Source organism: Trachypithecus francoisi, unplaced genomic scaffold (assembly GCF_009764315.1).
Source record: "Trachypithecus francoisi isolate TF-2019V2 unplaced genomic scaffold, Tfra_2.0 Lachesis_group11, whole genome shotgun sequence".
Taxonomy (NCBI): Eukaryota; Metazoa; Chordata; class Mammalia; order Primates; family Cercopithecidae; genus Trachypithecus; species Trachypithecus francoisi.
Genome location: NW_022681456.1, coordinates 129,318,034 through 129,335,002, shown reverse-complemented (window position 1 = coordinate 129,335,002; position 16,969 = coordinate 129,318,034). Strand labels below are relative to the sequence as shown.

Here is a 16,969-nt window from a genome sequence, read left to right as displayed (position 1 = left end):
GAAGCCTCTTGGTCTTCCTCAGTGCTTGGGTCTGAAATCATATTTTCCTGCAGTTGTTCATGAAAGTTACTATAGCATCAAAAGCTGCTCCCTAAACATCCCAAACTGGAATTAATTTGACTGCTTGGGCCAACAGCCTTTCCCGACACCCTTCTTTTTCATTCTGTATTTTAAAATATACTGAACAATAGAAAGTGCTGGGCAGCCTGAATTCCTGCATTATGGACATAGAGAAACATTCCCAAGTTGTGAATGAAGAAGCCTTGGTTATGCTTCCAGCTCTGGTGACTTAGAGCAATGAACTCCATTCTCTGGGCCTCAATTTCCTTGAATGCAAAAGTGAGGAGTGAGAGGTTTGGGATGGTCTCTTGCAACTCTAGCAGGCCGTGATTCTGACTTGGGCATTTTCTGCCAGCTGGAGGTGGATGCTTCCTTGCCCCCATTGCCTTGCTGGGTTCTGAGGGGGTGTTTCCTGCCATCGGGCGCCCATGGCTTCACCGGGGTGATTCCTCCAGTGAAGAAGTCGTCTGCATAGAGATAATCCGCAAAGCCACAGTGCTGAAGGAGAGCAAGGGAGGAGAGGCTCCCTTGGCTTTGGTGGAGCTCACGTGGAGATTCTGCAGAGAAAAGGAGCAGGAGAAAGACCTTCAGGGAGCAGAGCAGGCACAGTGAGGGGAAAGAACATTGGATGTGGAGCTTCTGGGCACAACTCACTGGAGGAATTACCGAAGGCTTTGCCCGGCGCACAGACGTGTCCAGAGCAGGCAAATAAGCGAAGGCGGCAGTGGCTGTGAACATGAGGAGAAGAGGACCAACACGAGCACGACCTGATGAGCACGGATCAGGCATCATGCCGAGGACACCATACACATGATCGGATGAAAACCGAGTGCTTACTCTCCACAGGAGGAAATCAAGGCTCAGACAGGACAAACCTCTGCCCAAGGCCACATGGTGAATGGGAGGCAAATCTTGGATTCAAGCTCATTTCTGTCCAAGAATTGGCTCTTGCATTTCCACAGTGCCCGCTGGCTAAATCCCTGGGCCAGGCTGGCCTGGGCATGGCATCACTGAAGGGCAGGGCCCAGTGGCTCCTGCACTCCTCATTCAGTGCCTCCTGGCAACGGGACTTGGGGCAGAGCTGTCTGACTTGACTTCTTTGTGTCGGTTGATGCTGCAGATGCTGGATCCACAAAGCCTGGGATCCCCCTGGGATGCTCAGACAGAATGCAGGCTACACCAGAATCCATGTCTCTGGTTACAGGGACCAGAAGGCAAAGGCCAGGAGGCGTGGAGCAGCACCACTCCCTTTACCCAGTTGGCATCTGCATCTGCAGCTGAAGAAAGAGACGAGGAGGAAGGGAGTCAGAGGGAGCAAGCAGCAACAAGGCAGGGCAGGGAGTGTCCAGGGATCAGCATGTCGGGGTGCTGGTCCCACGTCTTCCCCACCTTCAGGCCCTGAAAGCCTTTCTACTTGAGCATCTGTCCACTATAGGCCCACAGGCACGACTTCCAATAACTGTCACTCACTGCTCCCTACAACAATCAAGCAAGCCGGGCTCCTCTCTGACTCTGGGTCCTGGAAGGATGGAGGAAAAGCAGTCAGTCCTGAGTCAGAGAGAGAGCTGCTTGCTGCACATCCACCCCCTCAGGGGTGAGTCAGCTCAGCCTGCACGACTCCAGCCCTCTCTCTCGGCCTGCAACCCACAGTGCTTGCGTTGGACAGTGGGCCTGGCTCTCTCTGTCTGCCTTTGTGGCTGTAACCACGCTCACTGCCCCATGCCATGGCACAGAAGGGACCAGAATGGGCAAAAGAAAAGCAAGGCTGGACGGGCGTGGTGGCTCACGCCTGTAATCCTGGCACTTTGGGAGGCCGAGGCGGGCAGTCAGGAGATCAAGACCATCCTGGCTAACACGGTAAAATCCCGTCTCTACTAAAAATACAAAAAATTAGCCGGGCATGGTGGCGGGCGCCTGTAGTCCCAGCTACTCGGGAGGCTGAGGCAGGAGAATGAAGTGAACCCGGGAGGTGGAGCTTGCAGTGAGCAGAGATCGTGCCACTGCACTCCAGCCTGTGCGACAGAGCGAGACTCCATCTCAAAAAAAAAAGAAAGGCAAGGCTGAGTGCCCTCCCGCCGCCCATAGTTGTGATGAGGGAGGAGAGTAGAGAGATGTGGTCAGAAAGCAGATCTGTCCAAGGACATTAGGGTGTACACACCTTAGAGACCACGTAGCCAAAGCCTTATCTGTTTATTCTTCAAAGGTACCTTGAGCAGCTGCTCTGTGATATTGCTTGAGGATATACTAATTTTCTAGGCGAGGACACAAAAGGCCGGAGGCAGGAAACAGGTTACTCACTTTCACAGGTTTTCCACAGCAAGCTGACCAGAACTCCCAGTCAGTAGGGGGTTCAAGAGGGTGCTGTTGCCAGCCATTGTCTAGGTGACATTGGTGGGTGTGGCCTGAGCTGGTTCTAGGACAGATAGATTCGATCAACCTCCGTGGTCTCAGGACAGCTGGGTGGGGCAGAGCTTATTCTTGACACCTCCCTCCAGCCCCACTTCTCATTGCTGCAGCCTCCTGTTGCCCTCGGAGTCCCTTCCAGCTTCTTCCCACTTTCAGCAACACCCCCCACCCCCAACAAACCTAATGCTATGCTACCAAGGTGCTTTGTTTCAAAATGAAGTGATTCCAGCACAGTAATTCGTGCTGGGTGGTAGCAGCCTAGTGAGCTCCCCTTCTAATAAATCGCTGTACCTTGAAGAGAAGGCCATGCTCAGCCTGCAGGTGGAATGTTGACTGTATCTCAGGTGAGCCTTCAGCAGTGCGACCCCTGAGTGGGGAGGATACTTTTGTGAGGTCCCTCCCCATCCTCCCTTTTCCTAGTCGCTCTTTGTAGAGCAACTAGGTTGTTTTCTACTCTGCTTAAGAGTACAACTGGCCCTGGAGAGAGTTAGCAGAGCCACCCGCATTCCTAGAAGTGGGAGGAAGCATCAGCAGTCCCCTGGGAGGAGGCCAAAGGCCCCGGATCTCAAGGTCAAGGGCGAGGCTTGCTGTGTGAACTGGTGTGATGTGGGGGTGAGGGGGTGGGGACAGACAGACGGGCCTGAGAAGTGGCCCGGTGCAGTGAGTCTTCTCAAAAGCTTTTGCCTTGAGAAGTACCCTGCAGGTTTGACCCAAAAGGTCATGGGAACCTGTTTCTTTTTTATAGGCATCCAATCTGGGTTCTTAATTCAGCTGTGTGAGATTGCCGAGGTCTGATGCGGCTCTGACCCGTCCAGGCTCCCCTTGCCCTCTGTCTTCTGCCCCATACCATGTCACTTTTCATTTTCCTCAGATGCTCTTTCCTTTCCTGTTCTCATCAACCCACATATGACCCTCTATTCCCCACCATGTAAGGGTGGAAGTTGCCTAGCACACCCCTTGCTGTGGCAAGACAGCTGATTGTACCTGACCTGACACTGTAGTGTCTGACACTTTAGTTCCTACAGGCTCAGCAACCTGCTGTTGGGGTTTTTTCCAGAAAGCTTGTAAAGCAAAGGCACCTCGAAGATGCCATGAACTGGTAGTGAGGAGCCATAGGCAGGCTCAAAGATACGTAGGGTGGCTGGAGAAGCACAGCCACCTCTCTTCATGCCCATTTACTCTCATGGTTGGCGCTCCCACCCTGGGAATCATGTTTGTTTCCTTTTTGAGTCTCTGCCCCTCCCTGCCTCACCCACTGTCTGTTTCTCTGCCTTTCTTCTCTATCCTGTGGCCTCTCCCTCTGGCATAAGGCATTCTTTGGTGCAGTTGGCACTGCTGGCACACCGATTTCATTCGTTTGTTCTCCATGGGCTTCTTGTTGGTGGAGGTTGGTTTGTTTGAATGACTAGATGCTGGGCTGTCCTTCCCAGGGGAAGATGAAACTCCCAGGCAGTTGTGTAATCAGTCTTGTTTAGTGTGTTTCTGGCAGGTAATACCACCTTGAGAGCCTTCAGGTTGCAGATGATAACAGTGAGACCCTGAGGCTTCAGCCACTTGCAGCCAGCAAACTGGTCACTGCAGCCAGCAGCACAGGGCATAGCTCTCAGCCATCCACAGCTTCGCACACAAAGCAGGAAGAGCAAAAGAGGGCCAGGAGCCGCAGCCCCATGCTGGGAGCCCACTGCCAGTCCCCCTGGGGCCAAAGACCCCTTGAGGGAAGTTCTTAAGGGGCATTTCAACTCAGTGTCTGTAACTCCAAACACACAAGAAAGGCAAGAAAGGCCCTCTCCTTCTAGCTGGAATTCCACCTTGGAGAAACACGAAAGCCCATGGGTTTCCGACCTTGGGGAGGTGGCCCGGGACAGAGTTCTTTCCTTGGTCCCCGTCCATCGCTAGCTTTATCCTGGTGCGTTCCCTGCCCTTTGTCTTCCTCTGCTCAGTGCTCCTCCCCCATCACTTCCATCTCTCCATTCACACCAAACCAAAATGGGAATTCTGCTGAAAATTGCTTCCAACGACACATATCTCGTTCATTTGCTCTTCTGTCTGAAAGCCACTGGCCTCTACCCTCAGCTCCTGTCTATCCCAACTGACGTGTGTTTAACCTTCACCTCTCTTAGCAAGTACCTGTTCATTCAACTTTAGAAGTCTTGCAGTTTAAAACATGCTTTACTTTGGCCTCCTAAAATGCCTTGCCCTGCTGCCATCCCCAGTGGCTCCAGGAGTCAGCACCTCCTGACTCCTCCTGAGATAATGTGTTTCTCCTGGTGGGAAGGGGAAATAAAAGGATCGTGAGGACCCACCTACACACCCTTAACCTATAGCTGCTGGCTCCTGACCATGAAGTTGGCGTTGGATGTCTCTAGCAGCCCCTGACCCCTGCCATTCCCAGCTCTCTCTGTGCACCAACCTGACCCACCTCCTCCCAACCTAGATTAACTCCAAGGTCTCTCTCTCAAAGGCCCACCCCTTGGTCTTCCTCCACACCATGACACCCCCCAACAGAACCAGCTGTTGTGTCTTGCAGATCAAATTGAGATTAGAGGCAGTACAAGCAGAGAAGTCGAGCATGGGGATGGGGTACCAGCTGGATCGAGACCTTCACGTGGCTTGGAATAAAATTTATATCAGATCCACCTCCCTAAGTTCTGGACAAGACATTTAAAAAAATACAGCAAGGGTTCTGTAGCAGGACCACGATTTAGAGACTCACAATCCCATGACATTACTTTGGACATCTGTTTCAGAGGTGCGTGGAATCTCAGTGACACCGAGGTCATAGCGTTATTTCAATGGCAGCCATTGGAATTGGGCGGTCCTTTTCTGTAGGGCCAAGAGCCAGCCTTCCATGGAGGAGATCAGAGGTCATCTGCATCTTTCAAAATCAGCCTGCCAAGGAGAATGCAGCCATGGCTTATGCCCCCTTCACAGTGCTCTCTGGCCACCTGACCACAGGAGAGTATTGTGGAGGACAACTGGGCTGAGTATTCCAGCCTAGAGATCTACTGCTCGGCCCCTGAATTTCTATAATCCTTACACTTGGCTGTGCTTTCAAAAAATAATAATTATTTAAAAACTGTTTTTCGTATGGTGAAGAGCTATTTTTCAACTACCTTTTAAGTCTCCAGAGAGACCGTGTAATGTGGCAACCAGGAAACACATCCCGCAGCCACCCACACCATCCTGGCGGGAAAATCCTCCACCCAGGAGGATCCTGTCTCTGCTGGCCTCTGGCATTCCCTGAGTATCACCCCTCAGCATCGTAAATGTGGCCTAGACCTGGCACTCCAATGAAAATAAGTGCATAGTGACTGCCTTCCAGAAACAAAGACTTCATCCACGGAGGTGTTACTTCTCATTTGACCCTGAGCTTAATTCAGAAAGACAACTTTCCAGAGACCTCCTCTCATTAGCTGCCCTGCACCGCTCCTCTCCTCAATGCCAGTTCTGCCAAACCAAGGCAATCTGCATAAGCATACTGAAGGAAGGAAATCGGCTTTCCTTTCTATTTGCCCTGAGCCTGTTATCTGGAACCACTAACCAGAGCTCGCTCTCTCTGAAAACGCCCGACCTCTGCTCAGATACGGAGTAATAACTTATTTCATTTATATCAATTACGTGAAAAAATTAATTGCCCCAATATCATGCAATCGTTGAAAATTACCAGATCATTAGAAAACAAGGATGAAAGAATTGGCTGCTCAGAAATTTCTCCACGCCTACCATTAGTAGAGACAGTGCCGTATTAAAAATCAGCCGGAATGTTCAGGTTATGTAAGCAGCTCTGATGGCTGCTGTAAAAGGGGAATGCAGTCTCCAGGCTCAGGGGTGTATGTCTCCAGGGAATCCTACGGCCCCTTTATTCCCCCAGAAAGACCACAGATGGAGAAACTACAAACTAACTCAAAGGCCCCGGCAGTAAATCTGGGAAGGGGTCAGAGATGAATGGCCCAAGTATTGATGGCTACCAACAAATTCTGAATTTACATGCAAAGGTAGAACTGATGCTTTGTCGTTCCCCAAGGCACTGTCCTTGGTATTTAAAGAGAGTGGTAAACCACAGAAACGTGTCTCTGAGCTAAAAGTGCTGATCCTGGGATACCACAGATGTCCAACTCCAGCAAGTCCAATCTCTCCTTCCATCTCCGAAGGGGATTCACTTGCCAAGGGGAAAGGGTACCAAAGACCAACGATGACTTGGGATCATGTAGGAAACGTCTAGGGCATCAGTAGACCTTGGGGGCCTTGGGGGCAGGGGCTGTGTCTCAGGCTGCTTCCTATTGTTACCATGTAGAAATCACTCAGGTGTACTCTCTGATGTCATTGTGAATGGTTATTCGTTTTTGAGAGCACGGGCCTTGTAAACGTAGCTCCTCATGTGAAAACAAGTTTGTGTGATGTTAGAGGCAACACTGTCCCAGCTAGTCAAAAATGCCCTGTGAACAGTATGGCTTAAGGCGCAAGAAAAAGTGAATCTTTGAGTCTCTAGATTCTTCCAAAGTTGGTCTCTTTGGAGAGTTGTCATTACCGGGGCGGGAGAATGCCACATAGAGATCTCAGAGTCTTCATTCCTCCTCTTTCTACTGTCCTCATAGCTGCTCCTGACTTTTCTTGTCTGCTATTATAGAGACATGCCATAGGAAATGTTAAATCAATACATGTTATTAAAATACAAAATACTATCAAGATTATCAGAACAGACCTAAAGTCAAGTCTTGAAGTGAAATATGACTTAAATAGACGAGGTCTTAAATGGGAGCTATAAAATGCAACAAGAGAAAAGACAGTTAAGACAAATGTTTAAAAATCTAAAAATCCCAAATGAAGGATTCTGAATGTTTTAGACGTAAAATAAAACTGGTGTTTTTTTTTGTTTTTTTGTTTTGTTTTTTTGTTTTGTTTTGTTTTGTTTTTTATGCCTAGAAGTTGGTTCAATTAGGCCAGGTAAGCCAAATACCTGGGTGTGTTGTCAGAATTATCTCCATTTTGGTCCTGTTCAGGCTGGGATTGACCCAGAAGACCTTCAAGCATTTGCCCAGGGTTCTTAGAAGTGATGAGCAGCTGTGATGGTTTGCAGGATGAATCCAAGAGTCCAGCAAATGGCTCAAGCTTCCTGGGAACTCTGCCCAACACTCTGGAGTTAACGTGGTATAGGTTCCCTCCCTCTGGACCTCCCTCCCTGCCCCAGTGAAGCCTGAGAAACATAGAACTCCTTGTCCATGAGCAAAAGAGCCCAAGCACCGGGCCAGGAGTGGGGCAGAACGATGCCAGAGGGTAGCCAGACCTGACCATGCTGGGCAACTATCACACACCAGAGGAAATGGGGTTTAGGTGCTTTGCCAAGAAATTTCTTCTGTGCATGCCTATATGAGAGAGAGAGAGAGAGAGAGTGTGTGTGTGTGTGTGTATGTGTATGTCTACCTAAGTTTGTCTCTGTGTTCAAGCTCAGCCTGCTAGCCAAATCCTAGGGACCCCACACCCTGCAGTCACAAGGATTGACCTGGCAGGTGGAATCTTCATGAAGCAGAAGCTGAGATCTAGAGAGCCAGATCTAGAGTGTTCTGTAAAAGCCTAGAGAAGCATCCCTTTCTTTCTCTTCCCTCCCCTCACCCTATACCTTCACCATCCCCTAAAAGGACATCCTACCAACTAGCTATGAAAAAAAAAAAAATTGCGGAGAAATCTGTTACCCAAGAAATATTTCCAGGCTGCAGGCAAATGTCTAGTTGTGCACATTTCCATCCTTCAAAAATTCCATTACACATTTTCCCTATTTGTACCTTAAAAACAGAAATACAAGAGCAACCATCTGAAAGTGGAGGGTAAAAGCCAAGTCCTGATTTTCTAGAAAGAGTTAGCAGCTCAGATGGTCAAGATTGGTTGGGGCTGAGCCCTCTGGGCTGGAGCCCAAAAAGTAAGGGCATCTTCCCAGAGCCAGGCTCCAGGAACTCGGGGAGAGGGCTAGCCCTGGGATACTCACCAGAGGCCAGTTTCCTCAGCTTCTACCCCCAAATGAGTTCAGCAGTCAGACCTGTTGAGAACAGCTTCCTGGGGTGTTCGTATCCTAAACTGTGTGCAGGGCTTTCAAGTTTAGAAAACAATTCAACACTCATTATTTCATGCCAATGGCCAGGGCTTGCCGCATCTATAGACTAACTGCTAAGCAAGGCCATCTCCTGCCTGAGCCTGAGCTTTGAGAACAAGCCCCATTATGGAGTGAGTTGAGGCCACCTCTGGAGGCCCTCCTCAGTGCTGACTTGAAGTCATTCTCCCCTAAACCTGAGAGGCCACTGCCCTTGGGCTGCTTTGCTTAAATATATGTGGGCAAGGATAGGCCCTGGGGTTAGCAAGGCCTCTGTCCTTCAACTGGCCCTGCCTGGGGTAAGCTAAAGTGCATAAAGCCCAAGTCCTCAAAGGTTAACAATGGCTAATAAAACAGGCTTGGCACAGTGGCTTACACTGGTAATCCCAGCAGTTTGGGAGGCCAAGGCAGAAGGATCACTTGAGGCCAGGCCACAAGTTTGAGACCAGCCTGGGCAGTATAGTGAGACCCTATCTCTACAAAAAAAAAAAAATTAAATTAGTCGGGCATGGTGGTACGTGCCATAGTCCTAACTACCAGGGAGGCTGATGTGGGAGGGTCATTTGAGCCCAGGAGTTCAAGGCTGCAGTGAGCTGTGATTAGGCCACTGCACTCCAGCCTGGGCAACAGAGCTGAGACCCTGTCTCTAAAACAAAACCAAACAAAACAAAACAATTACAAACCTCCATCCACAAAATCCCAAAGACCTCATCTGCTTATGTAATAATATTACAGGTGTGAGTTTTAAAGGTCTTAGGTAGGAGAATGCCTGTGGGTCCTTGCTTGACATGAGACCCAGCAACACAAACCCCACAGTCTCGGGGATGCCCCAGGGCCTGCCAGGCCTACGCTTTCACGTTTCTTTCACTTGTTTCCTTTTGCCCTCTTCTGCCACTGTGTTGCTCCTGTGTTAGCCAAGACCTAGCATACCGGGCATCTTCCTGGGAGACTCATTACAGCTTATCTCTATCTGCCTTTCTTTAAAGCCAGCTGAACATACCCAATGCTCTCCCTCTATGGTAAGACCAACCCTCCCGACCATGCTCCCGGCTTCCGTGTCCCCCTCTAACACCCCTACTCTCCCCACCCCGAACTCCAGAGTCCCTGGGAGCCCCGCCTGGCTCTCACTGCATGTGGCCACCGTGTCTGCTGTGTGCCTTGCCTGCCTGTTCCCTTCTCGTGTGAGCTGTGAAGATGCTGTTTGTGCAGTGGTGGTGTTTTACCCCTGAGCTTTCCTTGGGGTGGTAATTCACTGTGATCTTGACTATCTAACAAGCCACTGGGAGAGAATGGGACCTGAGGGCCGTTTCCTGTTAAACGCCCTGAGGACTCCACTGGCCAAAGCCTCTGACCTTAATCTGATGTGAGAAATTTGCAGAGGGTGCCTATGAGAGCCATGGTAGGGGCTCCAGGGTAAGGAGGGAAGAAAGAGGTGCTCTAGCCAGGGGATGGAAGGGCACGATGATTCCTATTCATCAGTGTCTGCAGCTCCTAGCTTCCCTGTGCTTCAGGTGGAAGTCCACCATAGAAGGTTTAAGCTGGGATTTGTTACTGAGAGCGTGATTGAATTTCCAGGCACTCCAACCTTGCTACCCCTTGCATTTTTCTAAATTCCTGAAGTCCATTAAAATTAGGCTACAGCCACTGTTCTGCAGCAAGCTGGAAGCAGAAAAACGAGCTCTGTTGATTGGATCACTCCTGCGGTAGGAGTCTCTGATTTGCTTTGGTGAACGTGATAAAAGAGACGCCATTCAGTGTGACTTTGAAGCCTCCTTGGCCCAGGCTCCTCCAAAAGGCTGCCGTTATGCATTTCAAACCGGGCCAAGTATGAGTTTTTAGAAGGACCAGTGGGGTTGACTGACCAAGCCACAAAGTCCACAGGCCGAGGCAAGCTTGGGTGGGTTGATGGGTTCCCCAGTGCAGCCTGGCCCTGCCTGGCTGCAAGGCTGCCACAGGAAAGGCTGAGCCCGGGGTACTCTACCCCGCTTCCTGGGGACGCTGCTTCCTGGATCAGCCGTCTGGATCTGCCTCTTTTTTGCATTGTCATTTGGTTTATTAGAGCCAATTGGTGTGTCCAAATGGCAATGTGTTTGTTCCCCTTCTCGAGCAGCATTAGGAAACTGCAGCCACAGGGGAGGGTTCTGAACAGGGGAATGGAATTCACACTGCAAGCTTGGTGTTTGGTGTTTTCTTTTTTTGTTTGTTTGTTTTGTTTTTTTAACTGAGCAGATCCAGATGCCCCTGTGGCACCAACTTCTCAAACTCTTGACACTTGGAGCTGAAGTTCTCCACTTAAGCTTGTTCTTTCTTTTTTTTTTCTCCTTTCTCGAACATGGTGGAACTGACAGCTGAGTTATAAAATCCTAAGCCTCCTCTGCATACTCCTTTGGGGGAATACAACCTCCTTTTAAGGAGTGAAAATAGAATTTCAAGTAGATACACGGGTGATAGAAATACAGAGATTAAGGGCATCAAAGGCTTCAGAACACACAGGCAGGGCAGAGCCCAGGGCAGGACAGGGCTGCTGCCTGCAGCTCTCGACCCCGCCCCTCAGGTACCCGTGCAGCAGGTCCCGAGACCCACCAGTCTGTCCCCTGCCTTGAGGGGAATGGGAGCCTTAGGAGGAACTGAGGCAGCTCTGATTTTGAAACATAAGAAATATTTTTCCTCTTCTCCTGTCTGGAAGGTCTGGAAAGCAGGAGAGGTCTCTAGCTTGCTTCTGTGCAGAGTGGTGGCTGCCTTCGGGTCTCCCTGCCTCCCTCATAATCTCCTGTCCTGCGTAGTGAGGGAAACGGCCTCTGATGTCACATCAGGGTCGGCCAGAGCAGGCAGTGCAGGTAGAAGGGCTTTAGCGCTGGATATTGCCAGGGAGAGTCCGACCTAGAAACAATTCCAGATAAAAGGCAAGTAAAGCAAGGAGTGGGGAGGGCCCAGGTGGCCCCAGTAACAACCTGAGACCTCCCACCTCAGGGAGGTGTGGATGGGAACAGTAGCAGGAAGCCCCGAGGGTCCATTCTCTCCTGGTGTCCGCAGGGCTGGGTGAGCTGCACTAGCTCCGGATTTGGCAGTGGCTCCCTCCTAGGTTCCTGCTCACCAGGCCGGTGTGGGCAGAGGAGGAACAGGTGGGGAGTCAGCTCATGTTCTCAGGTTTGGAGGCAGAGGATGGCAGGGCAGCCTGTCCTGAGTCCTGGCCAGGGATGTGCCCAAGCCCCCAGGTTCCCCCAGGTCCAACAGCAGCAGCCCAAGCACCTCCACTCACCTGGGCCTGCACTCCACCCTTCCTCCCCTTCGCCTTCCCTTTCCCCTTCCCCGGGGCCCCTGAGGGAGGCCATCTGCAGGAGCATCACTTGCAAGGGAGGCCTCCCCTCCCTTATGCTGCCCCTCTCCCTTCCAGGGTCTTATACAGCCTGGAGGGTTGAGGCCTCCCCGAGGCCCCAGGGCAGAGGGGAGTAGGAGGGCAACAGCTTCAGAGCAAGGCCTGCAAACCTGACCCTCTCCAGCACTGAGGAGTACCCCTAATCCCTCCCTTTGGGACAGGGGCTGTGGAAAGTAGAAGGAGGTGATACAAGGGAAGTGCTGGAGTCCCAAGCCCCTGGGGCATGAGGTCCCTTCAGGGGGCCTCAAATGCACGCATACCCACAGCTGGGAGAGAGGCCATCCACCAACCCGTGTCCTCAGAGTGCTGGGCTCCACTTAGGATGCAGGACTCTGCCCAGACAAACGGGAGAGAGGCTAGGGCTGCTTCCTCAGCAGTGCAGAGGCTCCCAGGGCAACTGGCTGTGGGCCTACAAGATTCCAAAGCTTATGGTAGTTCCTGATGGAGTTGTCTGTTCCTCCACCCAGGGCATTAAGAACTAGGAATGAAGGGGAAGTGGGGAGAGTAAAAACACAGGACCACAGCCCAGCGGCCTGGGCACAGTCTAGCTCTGCAGAGACCACGGGGCTGAGCTGTCCACTCATTACAGTGGGCGGCTACCCTCCCATCTGAGGGGGAAGTCTAGTGCAGCAAACCCTGGCCTGCCTTCTGCCACTGCCACTGAGGTCTGTATTTCTCGGAGGGGCCCTTCTGTTCTCACCCCCCCTCTTGCTGTGCTAACTGCACCTCCTGTTGCCGACGGGTTCCAGAACGCAGAGGAAAACTCGCGCATCTCCATCACCTTCTTCCGCCTATTCCGGGTCATGCGCCTGGTGAAGCTGCTGAGCCGCGGGGAGGGCATCCGGACGCTGCTGTGGACCTTCATCAAGTCCTTCCAGGTAGCCGCCCCTCATGACCTGCGGCCTGGGGATCCCAGGGCTGCCGCCTGGCCCAGAACACAGCTGGCACAGGGAGGAGCCCTCCACTCTGGGGCCCTGCTCCTTCCTCTGTGTGGCAGAATTCGGCCGCTCTACCTGGCTCCCTGTTTCCGCACTGAGAGGCTTAGACGAAGCCTGTGGTTTCTAAGGCAGGCTCTGAGCCCCAGAAGGCCAGGTGGTAAAGGAGGGATGGGAGCTAAGGGGAGGCGGAAAGGGTCTGCCTTACTTTTAACCATCATTTATGTCTTTCTCCACAAGAATTTACTGGACCAAGGGGTTTTGTGGTAAGGAACAAACCTGAAAAACACGGGTCTGGACAACCTGGTGACCGCTATTGTCCTTCGAATTCAGCATTTTCAGAATCTGGCCATCGCCCTCCTCCCCGCAGGCATTTCAGCAGCATCTGCTGACGGCACCTGATATGTCCTCGGCCAGAGTCGCAGGACCCTGGTGTCCTCCGCTCGGCTAGAGAGGCCTTTCGAATGGGCCCAGGACTGCCTGGCCACGTGATGCGTTCCTTTTCTCAGCCACTGTTTTCCCGTTAAAACAGAATGACAATCAGCCCCTGCCAGCTCGGAGGAGCCTTTGTAGGTTTGAAGTACGAGAAGCAAAGCTGCTGGGCCACTTGACTTCCCCCAGATGAGTGCAGAACCAGTGAAGGCAATTCATGCTTCCCTGGGCTGGCGGAACGCAGGCTTCTCTCCCCCCATGGAGGGGCCGCTCTCAGCCTTCCCCAGACCAGAATCTGTCGGGGAAGATAGCCTTTGTGTGCCCCACCCCGGCCAGTCCCCACCTGGGGACTGGGCGTGCCTGGGCCTGGTCTAGTGTGTCCATGGCTATAGCTGTAGCCAGAGGAAAGATGCCCGTCCCGGCTCTGCCCCCGGCAGCCTCCTGCCAGGAACTGACCATCCAAGGCTCTCGAGGGAGCTCCCAATGGCCAGGCCTCCTCTGAGCCGCCAGGGCTGACCCCCGCCTAATGGTGAGCTGGGGCTCCTGCACTCCCAGCCTGGGTCGGCCCAGGCTCCGGGGATTCGGAAAAGTAGACCCCAGCAGAAGCAGGACTGCCGCTGACTCTGCACTTGGGTGCACCTGGAACCCATGGCTGTGAGTGGCCATACTCGCCCTGCCCCCCGACATCTCCCGGGCCTGGGAAGAGACACAGACTGGGTGACTGCGAGGGCCTGACCGTGGCGCAGGTGTTCGGGCCGGGCAGCCGGCGCCTGCTCTGGCTGCACTCTCTAGTGACCCGTGGCGGCTGAAGCGGCACCTGGGAACACGGACCGGGCCTCTCATCCCGGGGAACATGGCCTCTCCCTAGAAGCGGCAGGGGCTCTGGAAATTGAGTCGTCCTAGTTGCCAGGCAGATAATGCATTAAGCGAATAGAATGTATGGAACCCAACTCTGTGCAAGGCATGCACTAAGCACTTTATCAGCCTTAAATCATTTAAACCACGAAACCTCTGAGAGGTCATTATTATCACTTCCAGTTTTCTGATGAGGAGACTGAAGCTCAGAGAAGTTAAGTGCCCCAGCTCTCATAGATAGAAAGTGGCAAAAACAGGATTTGAACCCATGATCTTTCTTTTAAATTTTTCCTTATTAAATGTTTTCATTGTAATAGTAATACCTGCTCACTACAACTAGTGGGATAGAATGAAGCTGTGTAAAGGAAGGGTGTCACTTGCCACTACCCCACTCCTCCACAGGTAACCACAGTCAGCTGGGTGCTGTCCACGATTCCTCCCACCTCGTACAGACATAGCGCACATGTGTAGTTGGAGGAGGTTTTGCTCATTCTTGATTGTTTTGCCCAGGTAGTGTCGCACTATATGGTTACTCTGCGGCCTGCTTTGAAAACCCAGCTGAAATGGGAAGTCAGTTCCGGTTTCTCAGACCTTCTCCCAGGTTCCCCGTAGTCCTCTGCTTTGAAAACCCAGCTGAAATGGGAAGCCAGTTCTGGTTTCTCAGACCTTCTCCCACGTTCCCCGTAGTCCTGTGGGACTCTTGGAAGTGTCCCCCAGCCCAAACCGGGCAATAGCTGATGGCTGCAGAGACAGGGAGGCGGCGCTCCCTGGGAAGGGGCCCAGCTGGCCTCTGCACTCCGGCCTCATGGGAGTCTCCTGCACTTCCTTCCAGGCCCTGCCCTATGTGGCCCTCCTGATCGTGATGCTGTTCTTCATCTACGCGGTGATCGGGATGCAGGTAGGGAGGCTCCCATCACGGGTCCCCTGGCCTCCTGCTCTCCTCCTCTCCTGCTCTGTCTCTTCCCAGTTCCCAGCACCACATTCCCTCACGCCTTCCTCCCTCCCTTCTCCCTTTCATTCCTGACTGTCCCTCTCCCTCCTCTTCCATTTTCTGAGGCCCAAAAAGCCACAGGAATGGGAACTTTCCCCAAATGGATCTCCTGTAGGTAACAGGAGAATGGCCAGGTACAGAATACACAGCCCAGAGAGCTTCCCTCCCCGAGGCCTGGGTTCTGCTCTTGGTAGAGGAAAGACACCCCTGAGTTATGCAAGGGGCCTTGGGAGAGACACGGCCCCTTCTCAAGAAACAGCAGCAAGGTGTGTCTGCCCAGCAGCCCTGTTTGTGTCCAGGTCTGATGGGCCTGAGAATTACCCTAACCAGATTCATTTGAAGCTAATGACTGAGAGGGAGGGAGGAAAGAAGGAAGCAAGGAAGGGCAAATCAACACAGGGCTCAGCACATCAAACATGCAGCAGTTTTCTGGGGCCTCCCCTCCCAGGTGCCCACTGCATCTCTCACCACAAACCTGGAGCTCTCCATTCCCATCTCCGGGCTTCAGCTTGAGGTCCCGAGGTCAAACCTGGCAGGATGCCCACACTGGCCCAGAGCGTTTCCTTGGCCGCTCCTCCAGGAAGTCCCCTACTTACTCATCGCAGAAAGACCCAAGATTCAGGTGCCAAAACCTTTTGAGACTAGAAGAGCTACCTTGATACCTGATAAAGGTGGCAGTTTCTAAGATAAGCACAGCTTTAAAAGACCAGGGAAAAAAAAGGGATTTCAGGAATGAATTAAGCCTGTCCTAGCCCCAGATCACTCACTCCACATCACTCCAAAATGCAAGAGCTAAATTTGAAAGAGTGCTTGGGCATGCAGAGCTGAAATAGCAAATAAAATAACACAGCGCATCCTGTGTCCTGTCAGAAGCAGGGTCCCCGTCCCAGCATCCACCACTCTCAGCCCCAGCTCCCACTGGGCTGTAGGGACCTTCCTGAGGCTGTGGGCTCTTGGATTCTCATGCTTGTCCAGTGAGGGGATTGTGCTCAGAGGCTGGGTGGGGCAGCAGGTGCCTGCCAGGTTGCATGGGAAGACTATTCAGCTTGTGGCGGCCAGTTCCAGGGACACCTGAGACCCCTGAAGAGACCATTGAACAATGGTGAGAAATTAGGATCCTCTCTGTCCACAAATCATTAAACACCTCTTCCTTCCCTCTCCTAGGTGTTTGGGAAAATTGCCCTGAATGATACCACAGAGATCAACCGGAACAACAACTTTCAGACCTTCCCCCAGGCCGTGCTGCTCCTCTTCAGGTGGGTCCCTGAGGACACAGGTGCACAGATACACACACACCTGCATGGTGCCACACTGTGGCCTGGTGGTAGAAAAAAGAGAACTGTTTCCCGGGGAGTAGGAAGGGAGAGGTTGTGTGCTTGGTGTCTGCCTGACAAGGAGGCCAGTGGGTCCATTGTCATTTACGATAACTTTCCACAGAGAAACACACTAGGCACTGGCGCACCTGCTGGAAACCAGCCAAAACCATTAGGGGAGCAAAAGTCACATGCTGAAAACAGCCTGGTTTGGAGTCTGAGCAGGCCCAAAGCCAACCTGCCAACATGCTTTGCGACCTTGAGCGAGACATCTAACTTCTCTGAACCTCAGTTTTCTCGTCCAATAAGTACAGATATCTATCACGGTACCAGCACCTGTCTGTGCCATTTGCTGTGCTGGGCGCTTATGTCCACATGCACTGGCGTCGTCATCATTTCATCTTCAACACAATACTAGCAAACTGAATCCAGCAGTACATGAAAAAGATGATACATCATGATCAAGTGGGTTTCATTCCAGGGATGCAAGGATGGTTCAACATATGCATATCAATAAGT

At 52.1% G+C, this 16,969-nt stretch overlaps 1 protein-coding gene across 38 annotated transcripts in view; it reads left to right on the top strand.

The window, feature by feature from the left end:
• LOC117090701 (voltage-dependent L-type calcium channel subunit alpha-1C) overlaps positions 1-16,969 on the top strand; it is a 744,659-nt gene that overhangs the window by 684,684 nt on the left and 43,006 nt on the right. For 30 of the 38 annotated variants that reach the window (XM_033223225.1, XM_033223240.1, XM_033223224.1 and 27 more), the window contains 4 exons: positions 9,535-9,567; positions 12,674-12,802; positions 14,979-15,044; positions 16,302-16,393. In XM_033223225.1, the coding sequence (XP_033079116.1) occupies positions 9,535-9,567; positions 12,674-12,802; positions 14,979-15,044; positions 16,302-16,393 (320 nt within the window). The remainder of the gene's footprint in view (positions 1-9,534; positions 9,568-12,673; positions 12,803-14,978; positions 15,045-16,301; positions 16,394-16,969) is intronic. The other 8 variants (XM_033223242.1, XM_033223233.1, XM_033223232.1 and 5 more) reach the window with 1 other exon arrangement.